The sequence below is a fragment of the Drosophila suzukii genome, chromosome 2L (assembly GCF_043229965.1).
Source record: "Drosophila suzukii chromosome 2L, CBGP_Dsuzu_IsoJpt1.0, whole genome shotgun sequence".
Taxonomy (NCBI): Eukaryota; Metazoa; Arthropoda; class Insecta; order Diptera; family Drosophilidae; genus Drosophila; species Drosophila suzukii.
In genome coordinates, this window is record NC_092080.1 from 3,065,430 (window position 1) to 3,078,530 (window position 13,101).

General features: G+C 48.9%; 4 protein-coding genes across 4 annotated transcripts; 2 read left to right on the plus strand and 2 right to left on the minus strand.

The window, feature by feature from the left end:
- Positions 1–132: 132 nt before the first annotated feature.
- Positions 133–1,781, plus strand: LOC108021151 (uncharacterized). The gene is made up of 3 exons (XM_017089722.4): positions 133–326; positions 394–665; positions 723–1,781. The coding sequence occupies exons 1-3, from the start codon at positions 245–247 to the stop codon at positions 1,707–1,709; spliced, it is 1,341 nt and encodes a 446-aa protein (XP_016945211.2). The 5' UTR covers positions 133–244; the 3' UTR covers positions 1,710–1,781.
- On the minus strand, positions 1,730–4,785 carry Sec5 (secretory 5). Its single transcript, XM_017089721.4, has 4 exons — positions 4,587–4,785; positions 3,904–4,518; positions 2,030–3,851; positions 1,730–1,969 (listed from the first exon to the last, which is right to left on the minus strand). Exons 1-4 carry the CDS (start codon positions 4,693–4,695, stop codon positions 1,831–1,833), a joined length of 2,685 nt encoding a protein of 894 aa, XP_016945210.2. The 5' UTR covers positions 4,696–4,785; the 3' UTR covers positions 1,730–1,830.
- A 512-nt stretch (positions 4,786–5,297) lies between these two features.
- Cog3 (conserved oligomeric Golgi complex subunit 3) lies at positions 5,298–8,685 on the plus strand. Its single transcript, XM_017090015.4, has 8 exons — positions 5,298–5,496; positions 5,558–6,070; positions 6,126–6,610; positions 6,667–6,806; positions 6,868–7,028; positions 7,085–7,214; positions 7,272–8,014; positions 8,073–8,685. The coding sequence occupies exons 1-8, from the start codon at positions 5,332–5,334 to the stop codon at positions 8,436–8,438; spliced, it is 2,703 nt and encodes a 900-aa protein (XP_016945504.2). The 5' UTR covers positions 5,298–5,331; the 3' UTR covers positions 8,439–8,685.
- Positions 8,592–10,065, minus strand: LOC108021339 (AN1-type zinc finger protein 2A). The gene is made up of 3 exons (XM_017090016.4): positions 9,848–10,065; positions 9,223–9,776; positions 8,592–8,955 (listed from the first exon to the last, which is right to left on the minus strand). Exons 1-3 carry the CDS (start codon positions 9,900–9,902, stop codon positions 8,788–8,790), a joined length of 777 nt encoding a protein of 258 aa, XP_016945505.2. The 5' UTR covers positions 9,903–10,065; the 3' UTR covers positions 8,592–8,787.
- Positions 10,066–13,101: the final 3,036 nt, after the last annotated feature.

Consider the following 13,101-nt stretch of genomic DNA (forward strand, 5'->3'; position numbering starts at 1 on the left):
CATTTCCGCTCACTTAAGTCACTCAGGCTCAATTCCGAGTTTAATCAGAGCTCCGCGAGAAGAGTCGCCCTTAGATAAGCGCTGCTGATCGTCGGATCGCCGCCTGCTGCTTAGCTCATCATTATCTCTTGATTAACGCGCCAGTCGGCAGTGCGTGTTTGTCCCGAGTCGAGAACGGAGGCTGCCGCGTTTCCTTGTTTTTTCCCGCAACTGATAAGCAGAGGTTCAGTCTAATCCCCGAGAGATGAAGCCACTGATAGTGATCGTGCTCGTGGGCCTGCTGGCAAGTAGCTGCCACATTGTCCAGTCCCAGGAGCCAGGAGAAGGTAAGCCCCATCCTGATGCCAGCCAAACCACTCAAACGCCACCACTCATTCTTTGACCTTTGAGCAGTCGTCGTGGAGCAGGAGACCAGCGAATCTGATGACGCACTTAAGATCAAGCAGAGCCAGGCCAACATAGCCGCCCAAGTGGAGGCCATGCTGGAGCATTTCCAGCAGGAGGATCCGCAGGGCCTGCCCGGAGTGCCCGTGCCCGATCCCCTGGAGGTGCCCAATGTCAAGAAGAGCATGGGCATGGCCAATCTGGACATGAAGCAGGTCAAGGCTTACGGTTTGTCCAAGTTCCGCATTGACAAAATGAACCTGGACTTGAAGGAGATAAAGGTGGGTTTCTAAATTGATTTGGAGATCGTTTGATTGATAGTTTCTCCTCTTTTCCAGTTCAATGGAGGTCTTCAACTGGATCAGATGCTGGTCAAGGGGCAGTACACGTTGAGCTCCTTCTTTTCCAAGGCCAATGGCCCCTTCACCGTGATCCTAAAGAACGTCTATGCAGAGGCAACTGCCTTCCTGGCCGTCGAGCGGGATGGCCACCTGGCCACGGACCGCATCAAGATCGACATCACCTTCTCGGACATGACCATGGACTTCCAGAACCTCGGCATAGTGGGCAGCGTCTTCCAGAGCGTCGTGAACGGGGCCCCCAATCTGGTCTTCGACGCCATGAAGCCGTTCATGCTCCAGGAGGCGGACAAGAAGCTGCGCAGCGAGATCAACACCATGATCCAAAACACCTTGGGCGAGCGGCGGCTGCCCAACTCGATAACGCCGCTGGACAGCGCCATAGCCATGGCCCGCAAGATGGTGCGAGAGAAGGGCTACGATCCGTACCACTTGCCCGATGTGAATCGCACCATGGGCGTGTTTAGCGTCCAACTGGCCCACACCTGGATCAATGGAATCTCAAGCTTCTACCGTGTGGGAAACATCACCGCTGGCATGGCCAATAAAACGGTGTCCGTGGTTCTTCAAATTGGCACGCAGCAGGTGACGGGCGCCGGCCAGTGGGAGGTGGGTCTGGGCATGATGACCCGCGTGGGTCATGTCCAGTTCACCGTGCAGCACATCCGCGCCACCGTCGGCGTGAGTCAGTCCCTCGACACGCGCAAGCGGGCGCAGATCACCGATCTGCAGTTCGACATGGGAAACATACAGGTGCGATGTGATGGAGCAGGAACTCTGGACTACGTCATGGAGTTTGCGGTGAATGTGATCCCGAACCTGCTGCGCTACCAGATCATGGACGCCATCGAGAACCCCATCAAGCAGCGCGTCCAGGAGAAGTTCAACACCATCGACGTGGAGCAGGTCATCAAGAACATGGCCCAGAATGATTTTAACTTTGACCCAAAAATGTTGGGCTTGTGAGTCGGTAGTAAGTAAATGAGTTTTTGCAATCGAATAAAGATTTATCCCTAGAACGTGGGGAATCACAAGCTAGTTAAGGTATAAGCTATCTACATAAGTTACGTCTTGCAGTGGAATGTGCCTAGGGTTCCTTTACACTGAAGCAGAGCAGCTGCAGTCGCATGTTCCGCTTCACCCGTTCCAGAATCTCGTCTGCCTTTCGCTTCTGCTCGCCACTCAGGGGAGGATTGATGGCCTCCAGTGCCTCCATGAAGTAGTTCCTATGGGAGATAAGAGAATTAGTCATTGTACACAATCATTGCCCTTAGGGATTGTCTTACTTGGCTGTCTCATTGACATAACCCTCCAGAGAGTCCCTCAGCAGACGAATATCAACGTGGGCCTGAATCGCTCCCGTGAAGCTAAACCGCTGGACGCAGCTCATCAGACGAGCCAGCTCCTCGGATATGGTCTGCACAATGGACTCCAGGATAGGTCGCAGCAGAGCCGGAGAAATACTGTAGATCTCTGAGTAGACGCCAACTAGATTATCGCAACACTCGTGGGCGTAGGGACGCAGCTGGCCGATCTCCATCTCGTGATCCCACTGGAAACGACCCAGGTACATGGAGGGCTCTATGGTGCCCACCAGGGGATCGCCCTTGTGCTCGACGTACTCCTCCAGGAGGTTGGTAAACAGTTGGTTGACCGTGTACCGTGCCGTTTCGATTGCCAAAGTGGGCAGCGGGTAACCATAGCGCACGAAGATGTCGCCGATGCGCGGGAAGAAGCTCTTGTTGCAGTACGCATAGTTGGCCAGACAACAGAGCATGCGCTGCTCCCAGGTCACAGCAGCTCCTCCGCCGCTTCCAGCCACCGAATCTGGCTGCTGGGAGTTGGGAAATCCCAGCAACTGCGACACATTGTGGGTGGGCGTCTCCTCGTCGTGGGAGTGAAAGGCCAGCTCCTCGATTACCCCGCTGAAGGCGGATAGGAATTCTTGTAGGCGCTGAGTCACCTCCCGTTGTCCATCCGACTGCGGCTCGAGTAGATTTCCCTCTCGAGTCTCCCGCTGCATGCACACAGACTGCACCTCGTCCAGCGTTTCGATGAGCAGGGTCTCCAAGGCGGCGGGAAGCAGTGTGGCGCCTGGATACTCCTCCACGCCCAGCTCCCAGGTCTCCTGGCTACCCAGCTTCTTGCATCGATCCGTGGCCCGCTTGAAGATGATTGAGAAGCAGAAGAGGCGCACCTCGTCGATCAGCTTCTGTATAATGTCCAGCGCTTCCGAGGGAAGATCCAAGCTTATGAGTGTGGCATAGGCTATCCTTGTGAAGCGCAGGCACTGCGGAATCCAGGGAAGGAACTGGTGCGTAGCCGAGGCGGAGCCAATAGACCAAGACAAGCCGCTGGACTGCCGCAAGGCGCGCTGATCCGCGGCAATAAGTATGGCCAAGCGCAAGTAGACACAGAACTTTTCGATGGCGTTCAAAATCATGCGCTTAAAGTCACCTGGTTTGGGATCATGAGGTCCTCGCAGCTCCCCAGTGAAGTACAGCTGGCCCAGACGCCATAAATCTGGCAGTTGGGAGGCCGCAATGTCGCACAGCTCCTCGCAAAAATTCACCCGGCTGGGCGCCTGGCTGGGATCCCTGTTTTTGGCCTTCTCCTGCGCACTCGAATCCTTGTTGGCGTGCTGCTCGAAGGTCTGACGGAAGGTGCCTTCCAGGTACTTGGCCCTGGCCTCGATGGCATCCCAAGCTGGATCGATGTTCCGCAGCTTATCGCCAATGGGAGTTCCGCTTTGCTGAAGCTCCAAGCTAATCAAAGCCTTGATTAGTTTCTTCTGCTGCTCCACGCTCTGCGGCATCTTGACCACCTTCTCGTGCAGCTGCTTCCTGATGGACAGAATCCTGAGGTCCACTTCTTCCAGCACCTTGCGAAAGATGGGAATCTCTGTTTTGCCAAAGAGATTCTTGGCGCGCGAATAGTCGTTCACCACAATGTCGTATTCGCCCGCCTTGGCCCGTCGGTCCACCGAGTTGGGCAGACAGAAGAGGAACTTGTGGCGCGACAGGGCGAAGAGGACGGACCTAGTGGAGTCGGCCTTTTCCTTGCGCACCAGCACATCCGTGAAGATCTTCTGCGACTCGCTGATGGAGTCTGCAACGGAATACTTTAGCATGGAATCATATTAAACAATAACCCAACTCACTCTCAATGGATGTTTCTAACACGTTCAGGGTCTCCTTGCCGTACAGCTTCTCATCCTCCTGCAGCTTATCCCGAATGTTCATCAGCGTATCCAGCTGGTCAATCACAGAGCCCGCATTGGACTTGAGGAAGGACAACTGACCCTCCTTCTGGCTCTCTACCTTGCGCTTCAGAAAGGACAGGCCCGCCTTGAGATCCTCGAAGGAGGTTGCCAGATGATTCTCTAGCAGGAACCAGGCTGGTGAGAAGTGCTCCTGCGATAGATCGCCGCAGGCTTCGGGGAACAGGTCGCGCAGATCCTCGGGAATCTTCTGCTCGTTGCCCTCGATGGATAGGCCGAGGGGATCCTCCTGCGTCAGACCGGATTGGGCCAGGGTGCGACGACCCCAGGCAAAGTTCTGCGAGGGCGACTCCTCGATCCACACGGCAGACTCCTTGAGGGGACCGATGGTCTCGTGGTATGCACGGAACTGCACCGTGGAGGTGCCCACTCCGCCGCTCAAGGTGGTCACAATAATGTCCCCCTTTCCTTTGGCCGGACCAGTGCGTGCGATGATCTTGTTGGGTGACTTCCACTCCGCGGACAGCAGGCAATCCGAGCCGCAGATCTTCAGACCTTTGGTTTTTGGGAAAATAAGGGAGTCATCAGAAGAGAAGGAGACATGTGGGTCAGACTACGCCTACCAATCAAATCTTGGGCCCGGGTGCCCAGGAACTCGCCGCGGATGATGACGCGGGTGCCAGGTGGACCCTCCTTGGGGGAGAGCCCCGTTACCACTGGCTGCGGGGCCATCGTGAACTATTTTACCCGAAAAAGTTGGTCCAAACTCAATAAAAACAGAAGGAAACAGAACTTTTAGTAATGCCGCAGTGTTGGAAAGCGCTAACTTAATACCGGTGCTAACAGCTTAGCTTTTTAGTCCCAAAATTTGGCGGGCTTATCTAGCAGTTATCAAGAATCGGAAATTAAGCTTATTAAATTAAATTGTTGTGCCTTCCATAGGTAAGGGACAGTTTATTTATTATGACAATGGAATTGATTTAACGGTTTTGAACCACCTCCTCTACTAATAATGCTTTTATATTTCCAAATTAATCACACCTGTTTCAATTTAAAAATAACTATTTACGGTGTTTCCTCTTTGGCTAAAACTGATAGTTAAAAATTTAACACTTTGGGGACTAGCCAATTTGTATTTACAATATATTGAAATGGGAAAATATTTTACTTATCTTATTTATAAATAAATATACTTATATCAAACCAAAATTATATATCAATATAAATATTTTGTACGAACCGCACTTATAAATAGCTTTTTGCTCACCTCTAGCTAGTGCTGTCTGTTTCAGCAGGACATCACTGACCATCTCCGCTCTGCCAGCACTAAACAGCTGATCGATTGTTTCCCAAATCCGCCGCAGAAAAATGGATGACGTCGAACGAATTCAGAGCGAGAATGATAATTTGCGCAAGATTCGCAACCGCCTGATGCAATGGGAGTCCAAGACGGACCCGCTGGCGGCGCTGAGTGTCCAGCAGGAGGAGCACCTGGACGTTCTGACCAATCTGTGGCGCGACAGCGGACCATCGGTGAGTGGAATCTTCTAGGACGGCAGAGGGGATCGGTTCTTACCCACGTCTTTCTCTCCAGGCACCTCCACCGACCACGCCCACTCAGGCAGCTCCCGCCGAGCACCTAGCAGCAACTTCTCCGCTCAGCGGCGATGACGGGGAATTGCCCGTGGAGGGCTTGCAGAGCACCAACGACTTCCTGCTTTGGTTTGCGGACGTCAGCGCCGAGATCGAGCAACGTGGCGACGCCGACTACCACAAATACCTGCAGCAGCTGGAGCAGCGCAAGGCGGAGTGCTCCCACATGCTGGACCAGATCGCGGGGGCCATGGAGCGCCTGGGCGCCCTCTGCGACGAGTATGACTTTGTGTCGCAGAAGACGAGCGCCCTGAACACGGCCAGTGAGCAGTTGATCGAGGAGCAGGAGAAGCTCCAGGAGCTGAGCCACGAGATCCAGCGCCGACTGCACTACTTCAGTCAGGTGGAGCTGCTCAACCAGCGACTCCAGAGTCCAACGCTCTCGGTGGCCAGTGAAGCTTTCAGGGAGTGCCTCAACAAGATCGACGAGTGTCTCAACTACATCGAGGAGAATGTGAGCTGTAATCTTCGCCTTTGCTGATCAATATTCTAACTAGCATCTTTTCCAGCCCAAATTCAAGGACGCGGCCACCTACAATGTGAAGTACAGGCAGTGCCTGGCGAAAGCCTCGGGTCTGGTGCGCAACTATGTGACCAGCGTGATCAACCAGGCCACGGAAGCCACGCTGCATCCGAAGAATGCACCGGATGCCTCTACTGCCATCAAGGCGCCCGATGCCGCCTTTGCTTTGTACTATGGGAAGTACCAAACGGCCGCCGCGAAGGTGAAGCGCGTGGCTCAGTTGATTGAAGCCCGTTCGGAGCACAGCCAGGACTACGCCCAGCTGATGGCGGATCTGCAGCAGCACTACTTGACCCAGCGGGCCAGCGTAATGTCGCCGGCGGTGAATCTGTCCATACAGAACGTTAAGTTGGCCCACAAGGGGGATCACTGCTCGCTCACCCGCAGTGCCTGTGCCTTCCTGGTGCATGTGTGCCAGGACGAGCAGCGTCTCTTCTACCAGTTCTTCAGCACGGGGGCTCCTCACTTGACGTAAGCCGAGTCGGACGTCTAAAAGAACTTATTATTTCATACATCATTATTTTTAGAATCTACCTCGAGGGCTTGTGCACCATTCTGTACGACACCATGCGACCCTTCATCATACACATCAATCACTTGGAAACGCTGGCGGAGATCTGCTCAATTCTGCGCATTGAAATGCTGGAAGAGCATGTCCAGCAGAACCGTAAGTTAAAAGTTCCCTGAATTATTCAGATAAAATGTATAAATATGTCTTCTTGTATTAGCTGCTGGCCTGGAGGCCTTTGCTACCATTGCTCATCAGCTGCTGCAGGATGTGCAGGAGCGTTTGGTATTTCGAGCGCATCTATACCTCCAGTCGGACATTCTAAACTTTAATCCCTCATCGGGGGATTTGGCCTACCCAGAGAAGTTGGAAATGATGGAGGTATGTGGCTTTAGGAGAATATAATTGACTGAATGATTTAAGTGCATATATTCCAGAGCATTGCCCTGTCGCTCCAAGAACCTGCACCCTTGCGACGCTCCGACTCTCGCGCCTCCATGATATCCAGTGTCTCGAGTGCCGTGGAGACGGAAAGCGTGGACACCGCCTACAGGGTGAAGCAAATGAGTGAGTTCCTTAAGAACCCAGAGCTAGAAACCCCAAGCTAACAAGTTTCCTCTTTAGATTCCCCCGCTGATCTTCATGGCATGTGGTACCCCACAGTGCGTCGCACACTGGTGTGCCTCTCGAGACTCTACCGCTGCGTGGATCGACCCATTTTCCAGGGCCTGTCCCAGGAGGCTCTCAAGCTGTGCATCCAGAGTGTCTCCCATGCGGCGGGCAAGATCTCAGCCAACAAGACGCCCATTGATGGCGAGCTCTTCGAGATCAAGCATCTGCTTATTCTGCGGGAACAGATTGCCCCGTTCCGGGTGGACTTCACGGTGAAGGAAACATCGCTGGACTTTAGCAAGGTGAAAACGGCTGCCTTCGGTCTGCTGCAGAAGCGCAAGCAGCTCTTTTCCATGGGCAGCAACAATGCCCTGCTGGAATTCCTACTGGAGGGCACGCCGCAGATTAAGGAGCATTTGCTGGACTCGCGAAAGGAGGTGGACCGTCAGCTGAAGTCGGTGTGTGAGAAGTACATTAAGGATGCGGTGCACATGCTAGTGGGTCCGCTGGTTACATTCCTGGAAAAGGCGCAGACCCTGTTGGCGCAAGCTACTCCAGCAACGCCCCAATCGCCAGAGTCCGCGAAAGTCAGCTACGTTTTGAGGCAAAGCCCTTGGGCAAGTCCGCAGCAGATCAGCAGTATCATCCAGGAGACGCAGCGCCTCATCAAGGCCAAGCTGGCGGTGCTGCAAAGGTCCATGCAGCTCTACCTGAGCAATCGTGATACGGAATTCATTATTTTTCGGCCGATCCGCGTAAGCTACTACAACGGTACTTGGTAGACTTCCATTAACTCTGGTTTTCCTTCTTCAGAACAACATTATTCAATCCTTCGTGAAGCTGGAACAACTGCTGACCACCAATGGCTACTCCACAGATGATATGATCATCACGAGCTGTCCTTCGGCGGAGCAGGTGTCCATACTCTTATCCAGCGCCAGTATTTTGGCTGCCGAGGGAGTGGCCAGCTTTGCAGCAGCAGCCCGGAAAATCAGCACCTCGTCCTCGGTGGAGGGTCCAACTGTTGGACGAAAGCTCAGCACGTTGTCCAATAGATCCGAACTGGTGGAGGAGCCCAAGGCTGAGGAAGCCGCTGCCCAGGTAGAGGTGGTTCCCGCGGAAGGACCATCACCGGAGAAGATTGTGGAAGAACCACAGACGCAGGCCAACTCCGAATAATTTGCAATGTATCTTGTATAACTACTTATGTGTATCTATTTATGTATCTAGCCCTGTATCATATTTATCTGTTTAGCGTTGAGTAAGATCGGTTTGCAATAGGGTCGTTTACCTTGTTTCCTTTTCAAAGATCCGTGTTACACAACTCTCATCTATGCTTTCCAAAAATGTAGAATTAACATTGATTTATTTTTGCTAAACCACGTAGAATGTGACGAAGTCGAAGTAAATTACCAACAAAATATTACGATAACAGTGTTTGATTAGCATCTAGTAGTTGGGCAGATTCCTTGCTGCTGGTCAAGTGATGGATATGTTGAGAGAGGGCTGTAGGGACTAACCATTTGAACTAGGACAGCAAGCACTTGTCCTTGGCATTGCCCTGCTGGTTGCCTGCCCCGCCCACCGAAACCTGCTGGGCGTTGTTTGGGGTGGGAGCTTGGCGGTTGCGTTCCGCCGCGTCATCCTGCTCCATGATCGATAAGGCTAGGGCTCGCGCGAGGGCCTCGTCTTCGCTCTGAAAGTGATAAATGCATGTAGTGAATAATGGATAAAGGTCTAGAATGATCTAGAGATTTGGAGGCGAGTCTATGTAATAAGCTAACGAAATTCAGCTTTCTTTCTGTAGAGTAAGTGAGCAATATGTTTGGCTTGGAAAGCAATAAATGGCCTGACTATAAATGAGGATGTTGTAATTAAGGAGTAAATATAGCTTCTCCTATTGGCTTTCTAATGGTAACAGAATTAGGAAGGAGTATTGATCTTCGGAAGATCCCTTACTCACCATGTTGCCCTGTATGTTTTGAACTTGAGTGGCCTGTACAGGTCTTGGTCTGGAATTGGTCGAGCTGATGCTGCTGCTGGTGGGCTTGCTCTGCCTGCGCCGTTCGGCCGCCTGGGCAGCCATGGACCGCGTGTCCGAGGAGGTCTTGAATATGGACTGCCATCCACCACTGCCGGACGAGGAGCTTGCTGCCGCTGCTGGCCTGGCGCTCGATGGCTGGCAGTCGTGGTCGCTGGTGTGGCGATGACGCAGGCAAAAGTTCAAGTGGCACTGGGAGCAGGTCACCGGGATGAGCTCCTTGCGCTTGCAGCCCTTGGCGTGGCAGCGATTCGTGTAGATCTTCTTGCTCTCCGACTTGCACTGCTGGTCGATGTGCTGGCCCACGGTGACGTCGGGCTCCACTCCTGGGGGCGTGGGCACGGGTTCGCGGCAGAGTGGACAGATGGGCACCTGGACGTTCTTCCTGTGGGCGGCGGGGCAATTGTGCCGATCGTAGTTGTAGTGCGAGGCGCAGAAGACCTTGTCGCAAGAGTCGCACTTCACAGGCAGGAAATCTGGAGACGTGGATCGAAATTAATTCAATTAGTTTTCCACTTCCTGTTTGGCCAGCTTTGCTTTGTCTCACCCAATCTGTTGCAGGTTTGCTCGCTGCAGTGTTGTCCCAAGTGAGGAAACTCCATGGTAGTACTGTTCTGGTTGCTGTATTCCTTCGAACTAAACGGTAAAAGCTTTTAAGGGCCTATTATATGGCTGGTTTTTGGAAAACTTCGAGAAAACAATTTCTTCGGAAATGACTAAACACCTTCTTCTTCTTTTGGTTTGCCTAGTGTGGCTGTAACATCAATAATGATAAAATGCTTTACTGGAAACTAGAGATGGTACACTTAGCGAGTGCACCCTCCTCGCTTAGCCAATTCACACACCCTACGTAAGACGATCTTACGTTCTACGTTAACGTAAGGGTTTTTTTTTAAATAGTTATTTTACCAAATCTTAGAAAATGTTTAAAAAACTAGTTTTTTAATAAACAGAAATGGTTTATTAACAAAAAATAGTTGTTAAATTTTACTCCAAAATTTTAAAAATAATATTCCAAATATTTCTTCTTATTTCAGTTGTTAAATTACTATTCCCAGAAGTCAAAATATTTTTTGCAAATTAGGGCTTATATGTATATATATCTATAACATAACTATAGTTATCTTGAAAATATATGAAGGCATTGTACAGACTAACATTTTGTAGGCAGTAACTTTTTAGTGCCATGTGCTAGAACCAGTAAGGAACATTAAACAATTTGATAAGTGACCACAAAAAAATTAAGCAACAACCAAGAAATATGTGGGAATAAATATTACATTAAAGAACTATTTCCATAGTTAAATAATTATTTTGCAAAAGCTATAAGAAATGCTAAAATTTTTTTAATAAAACTAGCGCTACACAAAATAGACTTGATCAAGTTTGTGTACGCCTAAATCAAAATAAATTTTTGTCTTGCTAAGCAAATAAACTTACTTTCATGTTCAAGAAAAAATGTTTATTTCCGCCTTAAGTAACCCCTTTCTCATTTTCATCTCTGTTAAGAAGTCGACTCTTCAATCGCTTTATTAGCCACCGACCAACGCAGACCCATCGTCTCCCGGCAGAACCTCCAACTTTATTCCCGTCCAATACATCCGTTCCGGCTTTAAGCCGATACCAAAAAAGTATTGATTGCACATAATTATAGGATTTCGATACGGGGCCCTCTTGAAGCTCGCACAACCCACCGACCGAAGTGAAAAGTGACCCTGCAGAAGGGGGGACCAAGGCGAGAAGTACGAAAATAAAGAACGGAACGCATAACTTGACCAACATTTGCTCATAATTAAGACCGCCAACTGGTTTTCAGTTTTCGGTTTGGCTCCAGGAGGTTCGAAACGCATTCGTGTGCACCGCGTAAAAATCGGAAGTTGCAGCTTTGCATTTAATGCGCTTATTTTAAAGAGTGTTGAAAGCGGAGTACTCAAAAAAACTATATACATAAATGGTCAGGCGAAAGAAAGAGTGCCGAAGAAAGAAGGGAAATTATGGACTATAATGAGAAACTTGATGCGATATCTGACACTATTTTCAATGAAACCGGAATTTAATGAATTAAAATATTCTTGGGATCTTGAAAACAAGTTATGAGAAAGTCTTTTAAAATTTAGAATAGTAACTTTTAGAAAAAAAAGTATGGGCAAAATTAAGCATTATGGATAGTTACCTAGTTTCAAAAAATATTTTTAGAACTATTAAAAATTGTAAAGACTATTTTATTGTTGCTTTGGACACTGTATAATAGTAAAGTACCGTAAAATGGTATGTTGTGAATATTTTGTTGTTGTGTGTATTTTTCGTTGGTCAAATTGACAATTCGGTGGGTTGGAACCATTTGACTATTATATTAGTCAATCTGCAGTATCAAATTTATTTAGCCCGAAAAGGAAAAAAAAGTTTTGTTTATTTTTATATATGTACAGTAGACAGCCTACTGAAATATTTAACAGCACATTAGTGAAACTTATTTCTGACACCATTTCACTAGAAAATAATAAAGACTTCAATCTTATATTGTCACTTTCCTGTCACCTTTGCAAGTTTTCTATTTAGTTTTGTTTAACCACAAAACTTTGACATTTGATGGGATTGTTTGCCTTATATTATTTTTCAGGCCGCGTGACATGTCAGGTTGTGTAACAAAGTTTTTCTGATTTGCTTTTGACTACTGCCACCTGACATGTGTTTTGTGCATATTAAAACTGTGTGGTAAAAATGATGGCCTGCCAGTCGGTGTCACTACTACTGAAAAAACGATGAATAAATAAAAGTGAATCACAATTTGACAGCTACGTCAGCTGATCTCTTCTGACAGTTCCTGCACAATTATTTGGCCCGATTCAACATCCTAGCATCCTGAATTTAAGTAACTTGAGACTACGAAAAAATCATCCTTAAAAAATCAATAACTTTTCTACATTTTCTTTTTCCACATTGCCACGCCATTTTACAAAAAACCAAAAAAAAAAAGGCCGAGGAAAAAGAAAACGGGGGAAAAGTCGGTATGTAAAAGCCAAGATGGCAGACAAGCAGACAGATAAAGTGGGGGCTATGCCATACCCCATATATATGCGGGTACATATATCCCAACGCAGTTGGAATTCAGAGCACGGCCCCAGGACAATGCCAGCTCTGTGCCCATATATCCTTTTTCAACGAAATTTCAGCTTTCACTCGTTTCGCGTACGTGACCGTGTTGCCACCAAGGAGCTGTTGAAGTGGCAAATTCGCACAGCGCCACCATTCCATTTTGGGGGTTTTGGGCAGGGGTTCCTTTTTTGGGGTGGCTAAGGGGGTTCCTTGTGGGTGTTTCTGGGGGTCAGGGCAATGGTGGGTGTGCGCCAGGTGGGCGACGGCAAAAAGTAGCAGTTTATTAGGCGCACCAAATTAACATAGGACTACTAATGACTGCCTCGGCAAACTAACTAAGCAGGCGAAAAGTTGGATAGGTGGAGTACAGGAGGGGTTTTGGGAGGTGGAAGGCTGGAATTCGGGTCTGTGGCCATGTCCCGCTAATTAAGTTTGCTAAAAGGTGGTGGAAATCTGCCTAAATTATAATTCAGTTGATAAGAAAGGACTACTACTCAACACCTTTAACTGTCTTTGATAATATTCGATAGTATCTTCTAGGAAGATATATAAAATTCTATAAAATATTATGTAGTTGCCTTAGTTGCTGTGAAATGAGATGTGTTGAGTTACATACTTTAAATAATAACTTAATAATTTTATTCTCAAGAAGGGTCTCTAAATAAATTGAAATGAAATTCAGTATCATGTTTAAAAGATATTATT

Coding starts and splice junctions, on each gene's coding strand:
- LOC108021151 (XM_017089722.4), top strand. CDS start 245: ATGAAGCCACTGATAGTGATCGTGCTCGTGGGCCTGCTGGCAAGTAGC. Junction 327..393: donor GTCCCAGGAGCCAGGAGAAG/GTAAGCCCCATC, acceptor ACCTTTGAGCAG/TCGTCGTGGAGCAGGAGACC. Junction 666..722: donor TGGACTTGAAGGAGATAAAG/GTGGGTTTCTAA, acceptor CCTCTTTTCCAG/TTCAATGGAGGTCTTCAACT.
- Sec5 (XM_017089721.4), bottom strand. CDS start 4,695: ATGGCCCCGCAGCCAGTGGTAACGGGGCTCTCCCCCAAGGAGGGTCCA. Junction 4,519..4,586: donor CCGGGCCCAAGATTTGATTG/GTAGGCGTAGTC, acceptor CAAAAACCAAAG/GTCTGAAGATCTGCGGCTCG. Junction 1,970..2,029: donor TATGTCAATGAGACAGCCAA/GTAAGACAATCC, acceptor TATCTCCCATAG/GAACTACTTCATGGAGGCAC.
- Cog3 (XM_017090015.4), top strand. CDS start 5,332: ATGGATGACGTCGAACGAATTCAGAGCGAGAATGATAATTTGCGCAAG. Junction 5,497..5,557: donor GGCGCGACAGCGGACCATCG/GTGAGTGGAATC, acceptor CTTTCTCTCCAG/GCACCTCCACCGACCACGCC. Junction 7,029..7,084: donor AGAAGTTGGAAATGATGGAG/GTATGTGGCTTT, acceptor CATATATTCCAG/AGCATTGCCCTGTCGCTCCA.
- LOC108021339 (XM_017090016.4), bottom strand. CDS start 9,902: ATGGAGTTTCCTCACTTGGGACAACACTGCAGCGAGCAAACCTGCAAC. Junction 9,777..9,847: donor GCAAACCTGCAACAGATTGG/GTGAGACAAAGC, acceptor CCACGTCTCCAG/ATTTCCTGCCTGTGAAGTGC. Junction 8,956..9,222: donor AAAACATACAGGGCAACATG/GTGAGTAAGGGA, acceptor TATCACTTTCAG/AGCGAAGACGAGGCCCTCGC.